This window comes from Natrix helvetica, assembly GCF_964273705.1.
Source record: "Natrix helvetica genome assembly, chromosome: 4".
Classification (NCBI taxonomy): domain Eukaryota; kingdom Metazoa; phylum Chordata; class Lepidosauria; order Squamata; family Natricidae; genus Natrix; species Natrix helvetica.
In genome coordinates this window covers 133,412,143-133,435,020 of record NC_138550.1, presented here as the reverse complement: position 1 = coordinate 133,435,020, position 22,878 = coordinate 133,412,143, and the positions used below count along the sequence as shown (strand labels likewise).

The following is a 22,878-nucleotide window of genomic DNA, read 5'->3' as shown; positions in this document are numbered from 1 at the left end:
CTGGAAAATGTAATCCAGCCCAGTCTACTCAATTCGAAGAGGAAACATGACAGCAGTTTCAGGAGTAGCTTCAAGCTGGCCACGCCCATCCAATCATCCACACCTATCCAGTCAGCAACACACACCCTTCCCTCAAAGTCAACCACAGCCCTGATGTGGCCCTCAATGAAATTGAGTTTGACATCCCCAATCTAGATTTTGCTGGCTAGTACTCAATTACAATACACCAACCTGTCATTCAAAAGTATCATTCAATGTCATCTTAATCAATTACTATTTTTCAAGAAATTGCATAAAGACATAAAATTGAATAGCGTCTTCTAAAAGTGAATAGAGGAGGAAGGAACTAATGAAAGATTCAGATGGATGCCTTTTAACTTTACGATTAAATTAGATCTGTTTCTCTATTTTTTGGACCAGTTTTTCAAAACTCTTAAACACGTCTTAAGCTATACGTTTTTCATAAATCTTAAAAATGTTCATATTTTAAAAAATGAAGTACAAACAATCATCTGAGGGTCAACAAATGTGCTTTAAACTGTGCAGAGAAATGGTTCAGACTTAATCCTGTTACTATTTGTATCACAAACTGTTGGTACTATCTTTAAGATTATTTTAATGAAACATTTTTCAAATGTGTAATGCCTTCAAAAATTTCTAATCTTTATATCATAGAAATATGCTTCTTCAGTATATGCTTGATGTGTTGATCAACTTACTTTGAGAAAGATTTTCGAGAGCTTTGCCAAGTTCCTTACTTTCTTGAAGGATATGATTTAATTCATCAAAATCAGGATGCTCTGACTTTGACTTCCAGTCCCATTTCAGGTGTCCTACTGATCGTGGCACTAAATAAAATAAAGCACAATTTCAGGTTATAAACATCTGGGGAAAAATCTGGCTTCCACATGTGCTAACTATTTTCCCAGTGCTCACTTACATGTTGCTTAGCCAATATCTTAAACCTGAAACTAATGCTTGTAGCTTTGTTTCTATAGAAACTAGTTTTCACATCTTTATGAGCATGCAATTATTTGTAAACATGCTGAATTTAAATAATTAAAACTCAATCTTTCTAATTATCTTACAGTGAAAATTGAAGTAAGTTTCTTTTTCAAAAAGTCTTCTACAAAGTCTTCTGGCTGAAAAATACTGCAACGGAATTCATTGCTTTAAGAAACAAGAACTTTACATATATTAAGAAGTAAATTTTTAACTATAATATTTATTTTTACCACTGAGATCTGAAGTGAAATATTGCAATGTTCTTGTTAGTTAGATGTCATTTTAAGATTTTCAATTCCATTCTTCCATTTCCCAATTCAATTCACTATTGGGTTTTCCCCCCAGACCAATAGCATTCTGTAGTTACTGAATATACTCAATTCTCATTTATTGTTTTGGAATTGTTAAATTAAAAAAAAACAAAAAAATATGTTTTAAAGTAAGCATGCAAATAAATAAAATTAGGGTTTATTCCCTAATGTTTTGTCTATGTCCATGTAACATGTTTCTTAGTTGTTAATTTCATCACTTCAGTTTTGTATATAATGGTTCATAGCAGTTTTCATCATTAAAATCTGATGCAATAAATGATGTGGGATTACTGGGACAATAGTAGAGGGTGTTTTTTATTTCCAGCATAATAACCCACTTTTTTGATTGTAAATTACTTTGGCTTTCTTTTCATTTTCCATTAACTCAGAAAAATAAAAGTCCTATACCATGTGACATGAACCCATGGAATAGATCTTTCCCCCTTAATTTGAAGTTCCTTGCTTAACTTCAAGGAAATGGGATGACAATGATATAAAGTTTAGAAGACCCTGAATAGAAGACCCTGAAACAAGAGTCCATCAAGTCTAGTATTCTTCTGACTTATAATAGCCAAGCATTTCTAGACAAGCTCATAAATATGGACAAGATGGCAATAGATCATATTTACTGTTGCTTTCTGTCTGCTAGTGTTCAAATTATGATGCCTGAGATTATAGAGAGACTAAAACAGCCAATGACAGCCTGATTCGCCATGAATTTGTTAAATCATTTACAGTACATCCCCTTTTCTGATGGCAGAATATTCAACAGTTCAAGAAATATTTCTTTTCATTCCTCCTAAATCTGTCAAATACTTATGTTTGTAAATAGGAGAAAAACTCTATCCACATTTTTCATGTTACAGTACCCACAAATTTAAGTAGAAGGAATAAAAAGCTCCTTTCACATGACTTAAGGCTTTTTAAATTACTCCCACAAGTAAAAATAATCATGAAAGTGCAAATCTTTTACTGGCATTTTTTTCCCTTTAATTCACAATTTTAAATTAATTCTAATTCAGGTTTCAACTGCACGAAGTAAAATGCCTTCAACAAAAGTAGCACCAACTCATTGAGAATTGCAATGATCACTATAGTATTTTTTTACTGAATGTCTCGGATACAGGTGACAAATTCACGGCATCACGTTGCTGTCATGTGATGCATGATGACATATTCCCCCTTCCCGGAGATGGACGTGGCCTGCATTATGACACATCCAGCCCGCAGGCCACCAGTTTGATACCCCTGGTTTAGAATAACTCATTACTAATATTTTTAAAACTTTTCCTGAATCCTATTATTCAGCATTTATTATAGCCAGCACTTAAGCTGGTTAATTCTCCTGCTATGATTCTTGAATTATTATCTTTTACATCAGATGCAACCCTAACCCTAATCCTCCCAAGTAATGTAAGAAACATAATGTATTAATATCAAGAAGTAAATTTAGGGCTTTTCTTGTTTCTTATTGTAATGAACTACTTTATTCTTTTTACATTTTTTCTATGTATGTACTTCGGTTATGTCTTTTTATGTCTTAAAAAAAATTCTGCTATGTGGTTTTCAATATGTAAAAACATCAGATTAAAATGTAGGTACATAATGGAGTTAGACAAAACCACAAGGTTTTCAAGAATCTACACTGACATTCTACTTCAAATTTAACCATAGGCCAAACAAATGTATCCATGTTCTCTAAAGGGAAAGTAGAAGCTGACCTCAGTTGGACCACTTGATACTTGGAAAGGTACAGTATGTCTATCCAAATGCATTATCTCATACATATCCAAATGAATATGTATAACATGAATCCTGCAGTCTGCACATTGAGTAGACAGGCAATAATATTTGAACTGCAGTTTTTCATAAGCAATAGCATTGTACTATTATTCTACATCAGGGATGTCAAACTTACGGCCCACGGGCCAGATGCATCACGTGCTGACCCTGCCCCTGCCCTCCCCCTGCCTGGTTTAGCAAAGAGGGAGAAAGTCACGTGACAACATGATGACACAAGTTTGACACCCCTGTTCTACATGATTCAGGCCGCTGAAAATCACAAAGTAGAGCAGGCATACATTTATTAAATAAATTTTAAAATTACGTTTATAGACACACCCACAGAAATATGAAAATCAAAATATCAGTATAGAAGCTGGAAAAAATCCCACAAACTATATTTAATATCTCCTTACGTGATTTAGAATCTGGTGATGGAGGAGAAATGCTGGATACTGCAAGGTCACTTTTTGATTTTTTAGGCTTCTTTGCATTTGTCTTCCAGGGTTTATCATAACTTCTGAAATCCCTTCTGGCTCCCTTATGTTCTGATGGAAAATATATATTTGCTTAAATTTTTCCATACATAAAGAAATCGTAACTCTACAAATAAAATTGTTCTGCATATGTGCAACATAATAATTATATAGAGCTGTTTAATGTTATAGCATTGGTATGAACAAATATTTACATTCTACAAAATTATGACTCTCTTTTGATTTACATTTATGCCTGCCTTTGATAGATGTTCGTAAAAAAAATAAACCACGTAGTCCAAAACTGCATTTGCATAATAGCTTTTTTATAATCCAAAATATATTCAACTATAGTAAAGAGACATGAAGGACTCTTTTTTAACATAATCATGTAACCAAATAACCATGAAAATTGCTACTTCTTTAATATTTTTCTTTATTAAAAAAAAACTATTTATATATCTGGAAGACTCTCTGTCCGGAAGACTCTCTTACAGAGAGTTCCAGCAGCCAGACCACAACCATAGAGCGCACTCCTAGAGCGGCCGCTGCTGGAAGATTCGGCAGCCGAGTTTTGGAGTTTGGAACCAGATAAGACGTTATGCTTGGAGCATGGCAGCGGCGTCTGCTGCTGCAGGGAGAGCTGGGCCCGGACATGTTGAGGCTCAGAGGTGTGCCTGCTGGGGGCGGAACAGGTGCTCGCACAACCCCCTTCTCCAGCTGGGCAGAGCTCCATGCACTGACCTAGGGGATAGCCCTAACGTGCCAAGATGCAGGAGCTGGGGAGCAGGCAGAGCGCCACGTAGCTTGGTGACTTAGGGATACCCCCTAGGTCAGTGAATGGTACTCTGCCCGGCTGGAGAGGGGGTTTGCTGGGTGGTTGCTCGTGAGTGTAGTCACCTCATGGCGGCTTTGCCTCTGAGGCTGGGCCCGGCTCTTCGGGAGCTAGTTCACAAGGGAGCAGCTTTCCGGCAACTCCCCCCTCCGGCCAGGCAGAATGCCACTCCCCAACCTAGCGGTATCCCAAAGGCGGCAAGTAAGTGCCTTTCTCCCCCCGGCTCCTGCAGCTTGGCATCTTCAGGATACCGCTATGTCGATGAGCGGTGCTCTGCCTGGCTGGAGGGGGGGTTGTCCAGGGGGTTTACTTTCAGGAGTGGGCTTATATTTTTGCCCACGCGAAAAATGTGACAAGGCTTTAGTTTCAGGACAGGTCATATTTTCAGGGAAACACGGTATCTCTTTAGTTCCTCACCATTATCAGATGGCCAGGACGAACTGGAAATTTACATGTGGATGTTAGGGGGAATATTAAAAGAGAAATGTCTTTAAGTATAACTATTAATATGTGACAGCTTTTTCGGAGGGGCATCCAGATTGTGTGGTTTGATTGGAACTTAATAACTGATGAATTAATATAAAGATACTAGGCTGAAATAAAGAGTACTTGATAAACCCAGGATAACTTCAGGATAGGTAAATCAATAAATTAAATTTGGACAGACATGAGTACTTTGGATATACCAATACATATGGTTTCTAGGCCTACAAACTCTGGGCAGATAAATAAGATGCAATAAAAACATAACAATTTTGATAAACAGTGATTACAAAATTGTGTTCACTTAGAATTCCCCACTGAATAATTCTTGTTCTACATACCTGAAGCTTCACTCTCTGCCCAGAGAGCAGCAGATCCAGACAACGTTCTCTGAATGTGGCCGTGGCTCCCTTGTTTGGACTGAAGATGGTCAATGAGAAATGGAATTGGATGATCAGGAGTCTCTGTTATTAGCTTGGTCATCAGTTCCTTAAAAACATCAAGTGGAGATGTATCAAATACATGCCCTAAAGTTCATCTTGTTTCAGTGGAAGTTTCAAATACAATTCATCTTCTCATTAAGAGCACAAAGCTGCCAAAGAAAAACTGGATCAGAAGTATAGAAATCTGATCCATGTAATTTATTTTACAATTTAAAATAAAAGCAAAAAAAAAAAACCACCCTAAGAATGCTGCTTCTTTAATCATATGAAAAGTCCAGAGTTATTTAATTGGCAGAAATGGCTAGTTGGATTCAGTACATTCTTTGTTTAACTATGGTTTGTTGAGTAAGTTTCATAGAGCAGAAAGTCATAAACCATGGTTTAAAGGCCACTTTGATTAGAATCAAACATTGTACACTACAACCGAGCACTTGGTATAAATCCAGTTAATAATTCAACATGCTTGGTTTGTGTATAAATTATTTTTATTAAAATTATCATGATTTTCTTCATTTGTATATTTTTTAAAAAATCAGTCTATAAAATGTTCAAGAAACTCATTAATTCTTTAATAAGTACCTGACAACTTCCAGCTTGCAGCATAGAAAGGACTTAATTCTTTGCATGCAAGTTAATTATTCCAGATTATTATGCAACCTTCTCCTTTATTGCAGCATTTTGTTCACTGGATTTCAACGTGTTGAAACCACTATCTACATGCTTAAAAAAAACTAATGGTTTGAAAGGATTTTTGCAAATATGTTTCTCAATTAATGTGTTTTATTGCTCTCTTTTAGTAATCTTTTCCCTTTTGCATTTCATTATCTTTCAACACCAACAACCTGTAAATCATCAAGAAAATCCAGCTCATAGGACTATCAAATCCCTCAAACTGACTTAGTTCAGCTAGTTATAATGTTTTCTACATATAGAATCCTGTGTCAAACACATTTAATTTAAAATATTACCTTTCCTCTTTTTATTAATTAAATGCAGCTGAGCCTACAAAATTATTCTTAGTGAACACATGGTACCCCAATGAATTTTTTTCATTCTTGGAAGAATAGCTGCTGATTTGTTCAAATGTTCACATATCTATGGGTGTGACATAAAGGTGCACATGTTTGTGAAAACACCGACCCACCAATTTTCCTTCTCTACACTGGGCAAACGCTACAGATCATTATATTTTCTCTATAAAGCATAATGTTGTATTATGATTGTTACTCTCTTCTACCTGCATTTCTGTCCTTTATGAAAACGGGATCAACAGCATCCATCTTTCTTCTCTTGGCTTAAGACAATTATAGCATACTTCTAAAGGGTGGAGTAGTTCTGCCTTCCAGAAGCCCCAAGAGAATCCTGCAACTATACAGAAACTAGCCTTAAGACTAACCATCAGCTGTGAGCAGACAATGCACGAGCAACAAGAATAGACAAAGGAATGGATGGATAAGATAGGGAAAAGAGTAGGACAATAGTGCTGGGTGAACTGAGATGAATATACCAGCAACATCCAGGGTAGTTATAATATGAATACCATTGTAACACCTGCAGTGCTTCCTAGAAGTAAACATTTAGCCTAGAAACATGTATTTCATCTACATTATTCATCCAATTAATTGAAAAGAAAAGTGATTAAACTGTTTCAGACATGCAGCTATTCTTCCATTTCCATTTCTCTTAATATCACAATTTCCCCATAATTCGATTGACTTTTTTTTAATAGGATCTTGAAACAGATGTCTAAACATCCAACTTCTGAAGTTGTGCAGTGAAACAAATGTCTATTACTACTATGCCAGACAGGCTGTCCATGAAGTACACTCGCTTTGGTTGGCCAAGCAATTTATATAAATAAATTATTACTGGTTTGTCACACGGTCAGCCAAATATTTGGACAAGATTTGGCATTTTTGATTATCTATTGAGTAATCAAAGACCTGGGATAGGCAGATGCTATCTTCAATGGTGCTAAAAGTATTGTCACAGGATATAAACTTTATCTAGACAAGCTGCTTTTGCAATTGACGGATGGTGATTTTGTAAATGTTGATAGTTTTCAAGTGGTGATCTAACTCTGTGGGAGTTCACCTAAGGTGCCTATTACTGTTGGTACAACCTTTGCTTTCTTTAGTCATGATCATTCTATCTCTATTTGGAGATCTTTGTATTTTGTGATTGCTTAGGAGAGCATCCAGGCATTCAAAGCATTTCAGAAAGTTGCATATCTCTAATAAAATCAATCTAAAGCATGTTTAAAAGTTGCTCTCTTTTTGGGACTTCCGGTTCCGGCGGCTGACGGCGACGGGCAAGTTGTTGCTTGCTCCGGCTCCCCGGTGGGCTTCCCCACTTCTTGGGGGGCACAGGACGCCCCGTAGAGGCGTCCTGCCGGAGGAGGGGAATCGCGGGGATCCCTGCATTGGCGGCGGCCAGCGGGAGGTCCCCTGCGCGCTCAAGGCACCAGGGAGCAGATCGGAGGGCGTGTGGGCGCGTCTTCGCTGACAGGCTGTTCGGAGTGAAAAAGAAAGCTGAAGGATGCGGCGGCGGAGCGGTGAGGTGTAGACTCCCTTCATTCCTATTACCAACTATAAAATCTGTCAGCTGTGCAAACTTGAACTTTTGGCTTGATTTGGAGAGGTGCGGCTGGAGGGGAGGGGGATTTCCCCCCCCCTTGGACAAGCGGCTGGAAACAAGTGAGCTCGCAGCCCCAAGGGAAGGAGGAGGGGGAGAGCCAAACTAAAGATGTCACACCCCTACTAAATGGACTTTCAGATTTAAACCTTTAATGTTTAAGACAATGAGATCTGGAAGCCCTGGGAACTTTGAAAACTTTACTTGTTGCCTCAATACGCGAAGCTGGCAGGGCAAGATGGCACACTTCCGTTGTCTTCATGAGATGTGAGACTTGACTCCACCCTTTAACTTCAGGCTTCCGGTCTTTGTCTCCGTGCTACCTGGATAATTCTCTTGTGGATTGTTTGCTTTTGAACCCCCTGGAGTGAAAAACGACTGCTCTTTTCCCAGGGTGATTAGAAAACTCCCCTGTGCTTGGACTCTCTGCCTCCTGGACTCTCTTGGCTGTTCTATCTCTCTGACTGATCCTTCTTTATACTGACTGGACTCTTTACTTTATAAACAATGGCATCTAAAAGACCACCTCCTGGAAAGTCAGGCTTTGCTGCCTCAGCCCCAACATCTGCAACCTCCAGTCCAAGCACACAATCAACGTTAACAGCCTTCAAGCAACCTAAATCTACGGACCTGGAGCTTCATCAAATGTTACAACAACTTCTACAGGGACAAGAGGAAATAAAGAGACAATTGAAGGAGATGAAAGAAGAAATTAAAGAGAACCAGGATAAAATTAATAAGAACTCACAGAGACTGGATCTTTTGGAAGATGGGGCGGCTGAGATGAAGGGAGGGATAGAGGGTGTGCAAAGGGGAAACAAAGAACTTGACACCCAACAAATGAAAATAGAGTTTGAGAGAATGTCTTTTTACCTTAGATTCCAGAACGTGATGGAGACAGATGATGAAAATATAAGGGACATCATGACAACCATTTTGGCTGAGTATATTCAGAAGGAAAAACAACAGATGGGGTGGGAAATAGACCTGGCCTATAGAGTGAATTCAGCGTATGCTAGAACACACAATGTCCCCAGGGAGGTACACATTAAATTTCTTAGGAAAAGCACAAGAGATGAAATCCTGAATGCACAAAGTGGGCAAGCCCTGACATATAAAGATAAGGAAATAACCATTCTGAAACAGATCCCCAAGAAAGTGAGGGAGAAAAGAAAATCTTATTCGCAATTGGCGAATAAACTATACCAGAAGGGGGTGTGGTTTCGATGGTTACTGCCTGAAGGTATGCTAATATTCTGGGAGGAGACAAGAGTTAGAATTAATACACCCATAGAGGCGCAGGCCTTTATGGAAAAAAATAAACTACTTCTAGAAAAACCAGAAGACACTTCAGTAGAGGTACAAGACACGGGAGGGGCCGGAGCACTGCCAGCTGGGGGAGATGGGGCGACATCAAGAAAGCTCAGATCACACAAATAAGCAAGAAAATCCACGTGATATAAACTGACCGAAATTACCAATTGAATTTACCACACTGACTATATGCTACTATGTAATATTTGAATTTTATGCAAATGTATATTATGAGTTTGGAGAGGGGGTGCACCTACCGCATTTTGCAGCTGCCAAAATTTGTAACCTTTCCCTTACCTTTTCCCTATGTAAAACATTAAAAAACCAATAAAAAACTTTGTTTAAAAAAAAAAAGTTGCTCTCTTTTTTAGCCCCTAAAACAGGAGTGTCAAACTCGCGTCGTCACGGTGGCATCACATGACAAATTGGGACTTTCCCCCCTTCGCTAAACTAGGCAGGAGCAGGGTCAACACACGACGGGCCTGTGGGCCCTGGGTTTGACACCCCTGCCCTAAAACATCTCAGAAATATCTCCACTATCAGCCTCAGGTATATTGGTTGCAACTTTTTTCTGACCATCTAAAATGGTATTTTTAGACAAAAGGAAAAATGTGAAGATTCTGGCTTCAATGTATTTCTAAAAACCATTACCTCAGCATCCTGCAGGCACAGAGTTTTGCTCTAAAAAATATTTCAGATGCTAAATGAAAGAAAAATTAAAATGCAAATGGTTCAGAATTGAATTTCACATAGAAATAAAACCTCATTAATTCTACAATAAGAAAACCATTATCAGTTCAGGAAAAAACTGCAGTCTTCCCATTAAGCATGTCCTTAGTTCCATTTTCCTAAGGTTAAAAAAAATGAAACAGACCCTTTAACAGCAAGTAATAGACAGGGACAAAGAGAGACAATGTAGGACTAAAGTGTTCTACATTTTATCTGTCAATTTCATACCTTCTACTCCTAAATGTTTGTCAAACTCACTTGGATGAAAAAGTTTAAACATTCCTGGTCAAACCGAAAGTTCTAATGTGTCACTGAAACATTTAATGTCAACAATGATGGCTAAACTTTTATATACAATATATGTATAGTTTATATCAGAACATTTCATTGTTTCTATGTGAACTGGTAATTTCAGTGATGAAATAAAAATATAGGGAACTATTTCACACTGAATTAGAAAACTGATCACTCTTGATCAGATTATAAATACTGGGATAAGTAACTTGGAAGCATCTAGATTTCTTTAGTAGCACTTGCACTAGCACTTAGCTTTCTATACATCTTCATAGTGTTTTACAGCCATTTCTAAGCAGTTTACAAAGTCAGGATATGGCTCTCAACAATCTGGGTTCTCATTTTGCCAACCTCTGAAGGATGGAAAGCCAGTCAGGATTGAACTCCAGTCTGTGGACAGAAGCAGCCTGCAATACTGCCTTCTAATCACTATGCCACCACAGCTGAATTACAAATTCCAAAATTCTTTGTACTAAGTCAGAGGTGTCAAATACAAGGCCCACAGTGTGGTCAGATCTGGCCTTCGGAGCAGTCCTGGAAAATGTAAGGGGCCGGCCCATGTCACTTTGGCCCAGTCTACCCAATGCAAACAGGAAACATTGGGCAGCGTGGCTTCAGCACAGTCTACCAATGCAAAGAGTAAACATTGGGCCAGCATGGTCCAGCCCTGTCTACCCAATGCAATGAGGAAACATGCCGGCAGTTTGGGGAGTGATATCAAGGTGGTCATGCTTAACCAGTTGGCCATGGCCAGTGAGTAGTGTCAAGTGTCCATGCCCACTCAGTCAACCACACCCATCCAGTTGACCATGCCCCCCCTGGAGGTCAACCACAGCCTTGATGCAGCCCTCAATGAAATTGAGTTTGACACCTCTGTACTAAGTCATGGTAAAACAGACCAGTGAGAATAAAACCCTAAAATATTTGGGATAACCGCATTCTTAACTTCTGCTCTACACTTATTTGCATAGCTTTCCTATCTGGAATCATATACTGACAATACATATTTTGTAGCTACACATAACACTATATAGTTTTTGCCTGTCTGTAATTTCATGTTAATATAACCTTGTTAGAATATAGATTTAGAATCCAGAATCCCACTATTCAGTTAGTATTTATTGACATAATTCCACCATATATTCTTATAATCCAAAATAATATTGTTGTCTTATGGCAAGTTCATTGTGAGGGCACGCAATTTACAGATATATTGGGCATGCTGATGTAGGTCCTGCCAACTGGTAGAGAGCCAAAATGAGATTATGAAATGATGAGTAAATTTTTAAAAATGTACAGAGAATAATTAGGTAAAAAGAATTTTGTAGCTTAGCTGGCAATGTTTTCGCAATCACTGAACTCTTCCACCCCCTTGTACCATTACTAAATTAACTTAATATCTGTGTAGTCCATCTGGTGATATTCCCTAATAAGCATTGTTCTGATTGTTGCAGGACTATATTAGTAATAAATCAATGATTGGATTGCAGAAATAGATATGGCATTGTCCTGTTTTATTTCTGTTTCCTAAACCATATAATCCAACTATATTTTCCTCCTTATTATTTCCAACTTTGGCATTCCAGTCTCCAACCACAGGCAACACAATGTTGTTCTTTCAGTTTCAGATTGAATTTGAAAACTTATCAACCTCCTCTTTGGTCTTAATGGTTGAAATATAAATCAGGATAATCATGATACTAAAGGGTTTTTCATGAAGTCTAACTGATATTCATTGCATTGTACCCATGTGTTATCCTTGTTGCATTCTTCTTCACCACGAAAGCAATGCCGTCTCTTCTTTTTTGTGTGTGCTCTAGGTAGTAGACAAAATGATATTCTGATTGAAAATGTTCAATTTCTTTAATTCACTAATGCCTTAGATTTAACCTGTTATCTATTTATTTCATCTTTTACTATGCTGAGTTATCCCTGGTTTCAACCTTATGTTCCATGTTCTTCTATTAATTCTATTTTTAGTTTCATATTTTCTTTTTAGCATGGCAACATCAGCAACTAGAAATCCTGAAGGCTTTAATCAAAACACATCATAAATTCCATTATTACTCTGAAAGATCTTCAGCTATTCCTCATTAGCATGTTGAGTGCCATCTGACCTGATTGACCTATCATCCAGCACTATATCATCAATCATTTTATATTGTCCACCTGTGTGGTTTTCTTACTAAAACATAGGAGTGGTTTACCATTGCCTTTTTCTGCAGAGTATAAAACCATACCTTTGCCTACATGATCATGTTCCTCCAATGCTTCTCTCTATCATTGTTGCCTGGCATTCATTATCCATCCTTCCCAGGAATGCACAATACACACACACACACACACACACCTGCCATGATGAGGTACCATAGTTGATTCCTTCAAATATAAAAATCTTTTTTTTTCAGAATCACACAAAATTGTTTACTACATTTTGTATAAGGCTAGTTTGCCACCTTAAGGATGCCATGCACTCAAGCTATGCTCCTTTAATAATTCACCAAGTCTAAATTATGACCATTGTCCATTAATATAGAATATGTTTCCATTCCAACATAAAAGAACCTTGTACACATATTAATGGCAGGCTTCATTACAATATGCCAATTACCTTCTAGCATTCATATCTCTGTCCCTTCACAGAGTCACACAGAACATCTACAGTGCGATATGGATAATAGTCTAAAAGCATCATTACAAAAGATGTTTCTCACACTAAAGAGGTTCACAGATATGCGCTGTTTTTCTTTATTTCTTTAGGTCTCTGGTTTTCTAACGCCATATTTTCCATTTTTTCATGTTAGCTGGCCATCAAGTTACTTCATATTTTCCAGCCCATGTTCACATCTAAGATCTAGAGTCAGACTTCAAGGCCAGCCACCTGAACAAAGGAGAAAGGGATGGAATTGATGAACTGGTTTGTTCTAAAAAATGTCTATAGCAGCCATTGAGCAAGTATAAGAAATATATCTAATTAGAATTATGAATAAAGAGTGTGAGAACATTCTCAGTTAGAATCTCAATGCAAGTCAAAGTCTGGTTAAGTGCTGCACACCAGCCAGCTTTAAGGGATAGGATAAGTCCAAGCAGAAGAAGGAACTTTAGGTTACTCTTCCTGTATATTATTTTCTTTTAATATATTCCTCATCTAAGATTTTTTATTTCTGTCTTTGTCTCATTCTATTTTTTCAACTCTTCTGTATGTTCCTTGTTTCTTAATACTATAATTGCTGCCCTTAGCCTATTGTGGCAAAATACATTACTTAATCATAAATAGTTTGTTTGAAATAGGTCAAGATTGGTAAACACGTGTACAGGAATATATTTCTTTGTTAGAGCAATATCCTAGAGCAGTGCTGGTGAACCTTTTTGTCACCGAATGCCAAAACCAGAATGCACATGCGCCGGAAACCAGAAGAGCAGCTGCTATTCTGGATTCTGGCGCACACATGCACACTGGCCAGCTGATCTTCGTGCATGTGGGAGTGTCGGAAACTGGAAGAGCAGCTGCCCAGTGCTCATGCGTGTGCCAGCCAGCTGCTCTTTTAGGTTACAGTATGTTCATGTGCGCCAGCTGGTCTTTGCATGCGCATGCATGCACCAGAACCCGGAAGAGCAGCTAGCAATGGTGCACGTGCCCACTGAGAGGGCTCTGCGTGCCACCTCTGGCACACAGGCCATAGGTTCGCCATCACAGTCTTAGAGTCATCAAGGAGCTCCAGAAGCAAAGAAAACGCTTCTCTAATTTTTTGCACAATCATCATTCATGAAGTATGCTGAGCTGAAAGAAATAATTGGTCCAAAGTTCATTGCGTTTCTAGACTCAAGTTCACTTGAACTTAGATGAAAGAACCCCAACTGATTTAAACAAAGAAACAAAAGAGAGTAGAAAGAATAGTTTTCAAACCATTTCTTCAAGTCTATAAATGCAAAAAAGAACAATAAACTCTTGTGGTCATTTTTAGTATTTATTCCTTCAGTAGTGTCCCAAATGCACCTGCAGCAAAAAAAACCACTCAAGGAAAGAATTATGGCTCTGAGAGAAAGCATTGAACAGTTATATAACTTAATTAAACCTACATAAACATTAAAACTGATGAACAAGCAGTCTGCCTTAGTTCATCATTAATCAAGTCTTGGATGGGGGAATTAGTTTCATAGTATGTCATCTAAAGCAATCAAGACACATGCTTTTTGCCTGTGTAATCATGTATATCATCCAGGCTCCATTATGATACTTCAGGTTGGATTCTAAAAGGTGCCTTCTCAGGTGCCTCCAGCAGCTGATGCCAATGGCCATGAAAGATGCAGCTGCTTTAAAGAGTGCAACCAGTTTCCATCCTACTCACACACAACATGAAAGCACATTTTTATAATAGGTGCTTTCACTTTTATGAAACACTATATAACCGTAGTCACTATTATTCTTCAGCCCAAATTTTCCTCCCCTAACAACCAGTATGTATGTTAGTCACTGACAATTCCTCAAAGCCTCCAATTACTTTCTTAGAATCAATTTAGCTCTGTTATTTCTTTTTCAGAGACACTTTTGCTCATTATTCCAAGCCCTTAAAACATATAGATCTATGTGAAATTCTAATCTTCCCTTCAATGTTAGTCTTAGTAAGAGCTGCGGTGGCACAGTGGTTAGAATGCAGTACTACAGACTACTTCTGCTGATCACCGGCTGCCAGCAGTTTGACAGTTCGAGTCTCACCGGCTCAAGGTTGACACAGCCTTCTATCCTTCCGAGGTCAGTAAAATGAGGACCCAGATTGTTGGGGGCAATATGCTGACTCTGTAAACCATTTAGAGAGGGCTATAAAGCACTGTGAAGTGGTATATAAGTTTTAGTGCTATTGATATTACTAGTAGCTGTTTTGCTTTTTCACAGATTTGAGGTTACTTTTTTGGTTGATTATTTTCTGAGTGGAATTGTCAGATTTCTGTTTAATCCATGAACCACAATCAGAAACTATAAGAACTTTTATGACATTATTGTGCTAGCTAGACAAAAGTCGAATTTCAACTATACAAAAATTGGATTTCAACTATACGTTTTCTTCAATGCAATGAATAAAAAGAGAATTAAAAATAATGCATACATAATTCTTTTCTCCCAATGTATGAAATCTTTGATGGTTTTGGGGTTTTTTTTTTGCAAATAAGCAGCTCTAGCAAAAATAAGCAATGGTGGGGGGGGAACAGCTACTTAAATCATTTTTGGAATAGGTCAGTCAAGCTGGAACATGTTTTAGAGCAGTGTTCCCCAAAACATTGGCCCTAGTAGTGTGGAGAGATAGGGGATGCATGCTCTGTAGAATGCAAAACGTTGCGCTCATGGAATGTTAGTGTCTATGGACAGGACTTTTACAGCCAAAGCTCTACTGTACTAGTTGTTGGTTATCAACTGAGGAAGAATCAGAAGGCTTCAGGTTGCTCTGGTATTCATTTCATTCGTGGGATGACGTAATGACACATATGATATTACTTCCTCCTTTATATCCCCCTGCTTGCCCAAGCTGGAAAGTAATAAAATACTTTCTTTTCTATCACAGAACCACATAGACCAGTGGTTCTCAACCTTTTCTTCACCTTCTTTAAATACTTTTGTGGACCATGGCCCCAGACCCCATGTCTTAACTCAATCATAACATTTTTTCAAGCCATTGCAGACCCCCCTATGATAATATCACGCCCCCCCCAGAAGCCCACGGACCACATGTTGAGAATCACTGACATAGACAATGGGCCCATACAAGGTTTAACTTATTTGCAGTCTGAAGTTGACACACACTCCAGATAGTTTTTCTGATTCTTTGCAGGCAGGCCAACGGAAAAAAGAAATTAATCAAAGAAGGATTTTGATGGCAACAGACATAATATGCATAAATCTTTTCACAAGTGACAGCTCAACTGTATTTTTTCAAATGTCAAACAGATGAAGCAATAGACAAGTATGTCCAGGATAGTATCTTTAGGCAAAGGAGATAGATAAAAAGAACTTCAAAGCAGACAAAGTGTATATTGTGTATACTGTGAAGGGGGTATGAATGGGAGAGTAAGAGTTGAAAAAAGAAAAAGTACAGAGAAGGTCAAGTCATACAGTAAAGAAGGAATGTACACGTTAATAGGGAGAGGGGACAATAATTAATCACCGAAAAACAAAAAACTGATGACGACCAGCCATTACATCCTTGCCGTAATATTACAGTTTATACCTGCCCCACAGGAATGGAAACAGAGATTTATTTCAAGTCAAATAAACTGTCAAAGAAGAAAAGCAAGCATTAGCTAATTATGTAAAAGACAGCCAAGGATTGATGCAAATTAAAACTTGGAACTTAAAGGGAACAAAACATGTATACTGAAATAATATAGTAAAAACAAGAACGGAATGCTGACAAGGATTGAATGGTCGATTTCTATAAAAGATCAAAGTAAAAGTGGATAAAGAAAAAAACTTGACAATGGCTTACAACTGGAACATTAAATAAAGAAAACCAAAGAATTTGGCTGCTTAAAGGAAGCTATTCAAACTAATACAATCAAAGTCAGAACTAAAAAAAAAATCATGAACTGATTAAAAAAGCAAACTGTACAAAGAGGCAGAAGAAATGGTAGATCACACACTCATGGAAGTAGACTGGACCAACAGCTATCAACTGTAACATAAAAGTCATCAAAATGATTCACTGGAACATTTGTAAAAAATATAATGTGCCAGTAATGAGAAAATGGTGGGAATATATAGTTGAAAAAGTAGTTGAAAATGAACATATTCAATTATTGTTGGATTTCTTGATACAAATTTAAACAATGTCTTGGCACTTAAACATCATATTAAACTGATGAAAAGGAGAAAATGTGGGTATTTGATGTGGCAATCTAGCGGATAGCAGAATAAAAGTCAAAGAACTGGAGAAGACCACAGAGTTGCCCTGTGGTGATATGGGAAATAAATAAATAAATAAATAAATAAATAAATAAATAAATAAATAAATAAATAAATAAATAAATAAATAAATAACAATGTATCAAGATCTGAAACTCAAAAGTGAAAGATTATGACATAGACCAGGTATTTATTGGCACACTGGGTGCCATATCAAAAAGCCTTTGGCAATGTTTATTACGTCTGCAACATTGCCAAAATTTCCAACTGTCATTCACAGAAGACCATACTGCTTGGATTTGCACAGATAGTACAGTGATACACTGCAATATCCTACGTTCTTGGGAAGAATTCAATGCAAATGGAAGCTAACGCCAGCTGAAGAATTGGCAGCTATGACTTCGCATTGTTTTCTATGTAATAATACTTACCAAGGAACATAGCTGGTCATGAAAGGTTACAAATACACCAGATAGCTGAAGAAGAAACAAGGGCATTGGAAGAATATCTGAAGGACAGTGAAAAAGATCCAATGAAATTATTATACCATAAACGTTTGCTGCATATCGATGAGACCAAACTAGCCTATAAGGAAGACAAAATGAAGAACAGAAATGAGACATAGCAAGGCAAAGTATTACATGGCCGATACGTCCACAAAAAGCAGGCAAAGCAAAAGACCAGAAGATCTGGCAATGGCTAAGAGCAGGAAAGTTGAAGAAAGAGACAGAGAGGCCAATTCGGGCTGCACAAGACCAAGCCTTAAGAACAAATGCATACAAAGTTAGAATTGAGATGATAGTAACAATAAATGCTGCCTCTGCAAAGTAACTAAAGAAACAGCATCTACTTAGTTGCTGCAAAAGATTCACACAGATTGACCACAAGCAACAGCATAACAAAGTAGCAACAATGGGTCATTGGAAGAACTGCAAGAAGTACTGCTTACCTGCAAGAAAGAACTGGGGAGACCACAAAATAGACAAAGTAATAGAAAATGAAGGAGCTAAAGTGTTCTGGGACTTTAATATTAAAACAGGTAAGCACCTGCTATGTAAAACCACAGACTTAACAATGGTCAACAAGAAAGCCAAAAAAGTCTGCATAATGTGACATGACAGTACCTGGAGACAGCAGAAGAGAAGAGAAAGTACTGGAGAAAAATAACAAAATACATAGACCTGCAAATAGAAGTAGAAAAACTGCAGGGAAAGAAACCAAAGATAGTACCAATAGTGTTAAGTACTTTGGGCGTAATCCCAAAACACCTGGAGCACATTTGAACACCACGGGCATTGGTAAAAATCACTATCAGACAGCTCTACTTGGAACAGCATATCCTGTGAAGATACCTTTAACCCCCCTCCCCCCCACAGCATCTATCTATCCCTATACCAGGGAAGGGCTTGATAGGTGGATAAAAATGCCAAGTCCATTCTAACTATCTGGCTGACTGTGCAATAAACTATAATAATAATACTTTATTAAATTTATATTCTGCCTCTCAATGACTGTGGACAGCTCAGAAAAATAAAAAATATTACTATAAAAATCAATAAACCATAATAAAATAAATACAAAGCTAGAAAATCAGCCTTACCACTGCTGCTTCAGGCATTCCTAAAATGCCTGAGCAGATTGTTAGTAATGTGATTTATTACTGTCAATTATACAGAACTACACCGGAGATTTTCTGCTTAAACTGCCCAAATAATTTGACCAATCTGAGCTATTTAATGCCTGTGCCCAGGGGAGAAGGCATCTGTCACTCCAGAAACTGGAGTCCCAAAGCACATGCATAAAAAAAGAGGGGTGGGAAGGATATACAAAAGGCATTTAAATAAAGACTAACACTAAAAATTAAGTTAGACTTATGTATCTCTCCACCAGAGGAATCTAACTATTCGGTACTATTGCCGGATTCCCTTGTGGGAAAAAGCTTCTTTGTCTGGAGACACCAAGAGAGTCGTAAAAGTGAAGCTGTACCGCCTTCCATAGGAACTCCGTATGACAGGAAAAACCGAATTAGGTGGTACAAATATTACTACCTCCCTTCTGTTTTTAACAAGGCAGGACTATGAGACCATGTCACCGAACTGATTCGAGCGGAAAAGGAAAGAAGCAGCAGACAGAAAGTAAGGGGGGGGGCGTGTGAGCGCATATGCCTCGGCAATTCTTTAACTAAAGCACGCTGGCCAGCAGCAAGGAAGAACGACCGGCAGCATGGTGGAGGGACTCAGTTGCGGTGGCAATGGGTGCACCTTTGGAAGACCAGGTGAGGGTCCGACCGTCAAGGAGAAAATGTTTATCTATCGGATCGCTAATAGCCTACCAACGACTTGAACCATTCAGCAATAGGTAAACACTCCCGCACCGTTTGCTCCCAGCAGCGATTGCAATTTCAATTAAAGCAAACTCGAAGTAACTTGGTATGACCCGGTGCGCACTTGCCCGGCCAGCCGCTCCAGCCAAGAAGACCCGAGCGCTGCCGCCTCGGACCAAGCCCAGCAAGCTCGGAGGGGCTCTTACCTCAAAGAGGGGCCCGATCTTGTTCCTTTCCAGGTAGGCTTGAATTCTGTTTTGCTGACGAGACGCCATCAGCTTGCCGAGGAACGGAGACTGGTGTTCGCGCGCTGCTTCTCCGGCGACTCCAGCTATCCTTTTTGCCACACAGAACGAGCAGGCTGGGAACAGCAGGGCAGGGCGGGGACTGTGGTAGGAAAAAGCCCCAGGTCCGACGAGCGGCACCAGTCCTGAACTACCTGGACGCCCGGTCCCCTCTTACAGCCGAGCTCGAACCAGGGGACAAGGAAGCCCTGCCATCTCCTCCTCCGCGAAGGTTGAACCTGGGGAAGGCGCGGGCTGGTGCGCAGCGAGGAAGACGCGGCGGGAAGAGCCGTGCGACGCCTATGCAGGCGGCCGGTTCCTTGGTTACAGGGCGCGCAGCCCCGGCTCCGCTTGAAGCCACCTCGCCAAGCTGCCGCCCTAGCGACAGCGCCTCTCGCAAAACCAATAGCAACGCCACTGCTGCTCTTCCCGAGCGGAGCCAGGCGGGGGAGCCGCTTCTCTCTCTCTCGGACTGCGACGATACCTCACGGTTCTCTCTCGGGTCGAGGAAGCCTCGGGAGTGAACCGCAGTGGCCGAAGTCGTGGCCGCCTAAGCTGAAATGCGTGCCGAAGTGGCGGGTGCGCTAACGACTTGACGGAGGCTGGAAACAGCGCCCGCTCCCGCCCAGCTACGTCGAATACACGGCCTCTTTCACGTGGTTTGTAATTCTTTCCATTATTTCTGTTCGGCTCGCGCCCCGCTGCTGATCTATACTTGGAGGCAACCGTGACGGAGGAGGGGGAAAAGCACCCTTTGGAATAGCAAGGAGGGCGTTATTGAGGGAAGGATGGAATCCGTTTAACCGCCTTTGGAGTTACATTTCTTGTTCCTTGGGTGCTAGTATCGGTCGTAAATACGCACCTCCCGTCCAAGTGGCAGCTCAGAACTGCCCCGTAATTGTTACTGGAGTGAAAACTTCGATTATTTGAGCTTTAGCCCCACTGATGTCTCTAGGTTTGTTTAGGAATAAGGATTGTATGCCCTTTTTTTTTTCTATACAAGGATAAGCTTCGATTATTTGAAAATTTATACGACTGCCCAGCCCAGACTTCCATGAAATTAATACACAAGGAACACAGAGGTTGAATAAGAAGAAAACAAGTAATTTATCAGCAGAATTCAAAAATCGTATTAAAAAAATCCTTATATCCTATACAGTATATCAAAACCGTCCCAAAATAAATACTGTAAAGCTAAGAGGTGGATTGTTTGATCTTGAGTCTTGGACAAACTCTGCAGTCATTATTTGTACAAACATTAATATATTGTGTGAACCAGATTTTTTTTAAAAAAATTGTTGGACAACCTGTAATGGCCTGGTTTGAATATGATACTTAAGTTATGATGGATTCTCCAAAGCTAAACTAATGAAACTACAGTTTGGTTCAGTATGGTGGGGAGTATCACTGGCTTGATTTACATATTGAGATAAGCCGTAACATGGTCCATTCGGTTTTAGTTTAATATGTTGAGGGCATCTAGCCATTAAAGGATATAAAAGCACATTTTATGGCTTCGTGTTTCTTTAACAAAATATAGCTAAAGAAATCACAAACTTAGCACAATGTGAGATCAATTACTTGTACTTTGTCCTGTGGTGGTGAAAATGTTTACTTTTAGTCTGTAGGGAAAATAATGGATCTGTTCTGCTGTAGGTGTTTGGAAGCTGTTATTTATTATCCATTTACTGGGACATACAAGCTGTGTGATTCCTATACTTTGTTCTTCATGAATTCCAACTCTGTGGGGGAAATGGGCATTGTGATATAATGTTCTTTTTACCATTTTCTTTTTCCCCAAAAAATGTTTCGTATTGTAGTGCAGAGTGACAACATCCAAAAGCGTTATCATTTGTTTAACAGTCATATAAGTTGTTTTTGTCAATTAGGTGAAAGCAGGAGTCCCCAAACACGTTGGGATTGATAGATATATATGAAATGTTGAAAGTGTATTATGGACTCTTTGGATAAATGTTTCTTTATTTACAGTACGGCTGCCCTAGGGGATATATAGCCAGTTAGAAAATGCTAGAGCTATGCACAGCAGATTCCTCAGAGCACTGACACAGAGTCAACCTTTGGAAGGCTTAGCAAAGCTATTTTGATTGGTTTCCCAGATTGATTTTTATGTGAAGCCACAACAGCTTCCTCCAGCGAGAATACCAGTAAACTGAAGTGACTGCATGGATTCACTGCAAAAACAATCAAGAACGGCCTTTAAAACCACCTCACTAAACTTTGGGAAGGCTCAGTAGCTTCAGTGTTTCAAAGACTTTTAATACCAATTCACTTTGCAAAGTGTCCCTTCAAATGTTGTGCAAAGCTAGGCACTGCTTTGCCAGAATAGTTCTGCTCTTGGATTCTTCTGTGGTATTCCAAAATGATAGTTACTGACTTTTCTATGATAAACATGTAATATATATTTAGGGAAAAATAACTCAAAGGTTTGAGGCTTGGCCTCTGGTAGTTCATTTTTGTTAGATAGTTCTACAAGAGCCACAATGGCTCAATGGTTACAGACACAGAGTTTGAGACCTGAGTGTTGCACAACGGAGTGAGCTCCCATTCCTGCTCCAGCTCCTGCCCACCTAGTAATATGTGAATGCGAGAAGATTAATAGGTATCACTTTGGTGGAAAAATAACAGCATTGTGTTTCTTTCATGTTTGGCCATGCTGGCCACATGACCACAGAAAATGTCTTCAGACAATACTGGCTCTCTTGGCCAAGAAATGGAGATGAGCACCATGCCATAGAGACAGACACGACTGGCAGGGGGAAAATATTCACATTCATCTTTATTTCTTCTATGGTGAACTAGGTCTTTGGAAGGAAATCAAACACAAGTGTATGTGCAAAGTGGTTCATTAGAGAAGATATAATGGCTGCGGCACGTATGTGTCATGTTGCCAATCTGACACACGATTGCTATCAGCGGATACCAATGAAGTCAAAATTTAAGGATATTAAAGTGTCATTAATTAGATTTCCCCAAATTTGAAATTTGTCTGTTTAGGAAGAAATTTGTATATAACATGCAGACTGCAAAAAAAGATGATTATATATACTTG

General features: G+C 39.0%; 1 protein-coding gene across 4 annotated transcripts in view; it reads right to left on the bottom strand.

Moving 5' to 3' along the window:
* LOC309390519 (uncharacterized protein C8orf34 homolog) overlaps positions 1-21,274 on the bottom strand; it is a 99,884-nt gene extending 78,610 nt beyond the window's left edge. For all 4 annotated transcript variants that reach the window (XR_014175149.1, XM_081949915.1, XM_081949917.1 and 1 more), the window contains exons 1-4: positions 19,731-21,274; positions 5,234-5,381; positions 3,515-3,646; positions 720-848 (exon numbers count right to left, since the gene is read on the bottom strand). Coding sequence is in view for 3 of the 4 variants with exons in the window: in XM_081949915.1 (XP_081806041.1) it covers positions 720-848; positions 3,515-3,646; positions 5,234-5,381; positions 19,731-19,799 (478 nt within the window). In the remaining variant the exon portion in view is untranslated. The remainder of the gene's footprint in view (positions 1-719; positions 849-3,514; positions 3,647-5,233; positions 5,382-19,730) is intronic.
* Positions 21,275-22,878: the final 1,604 nt, after the last annotated feature.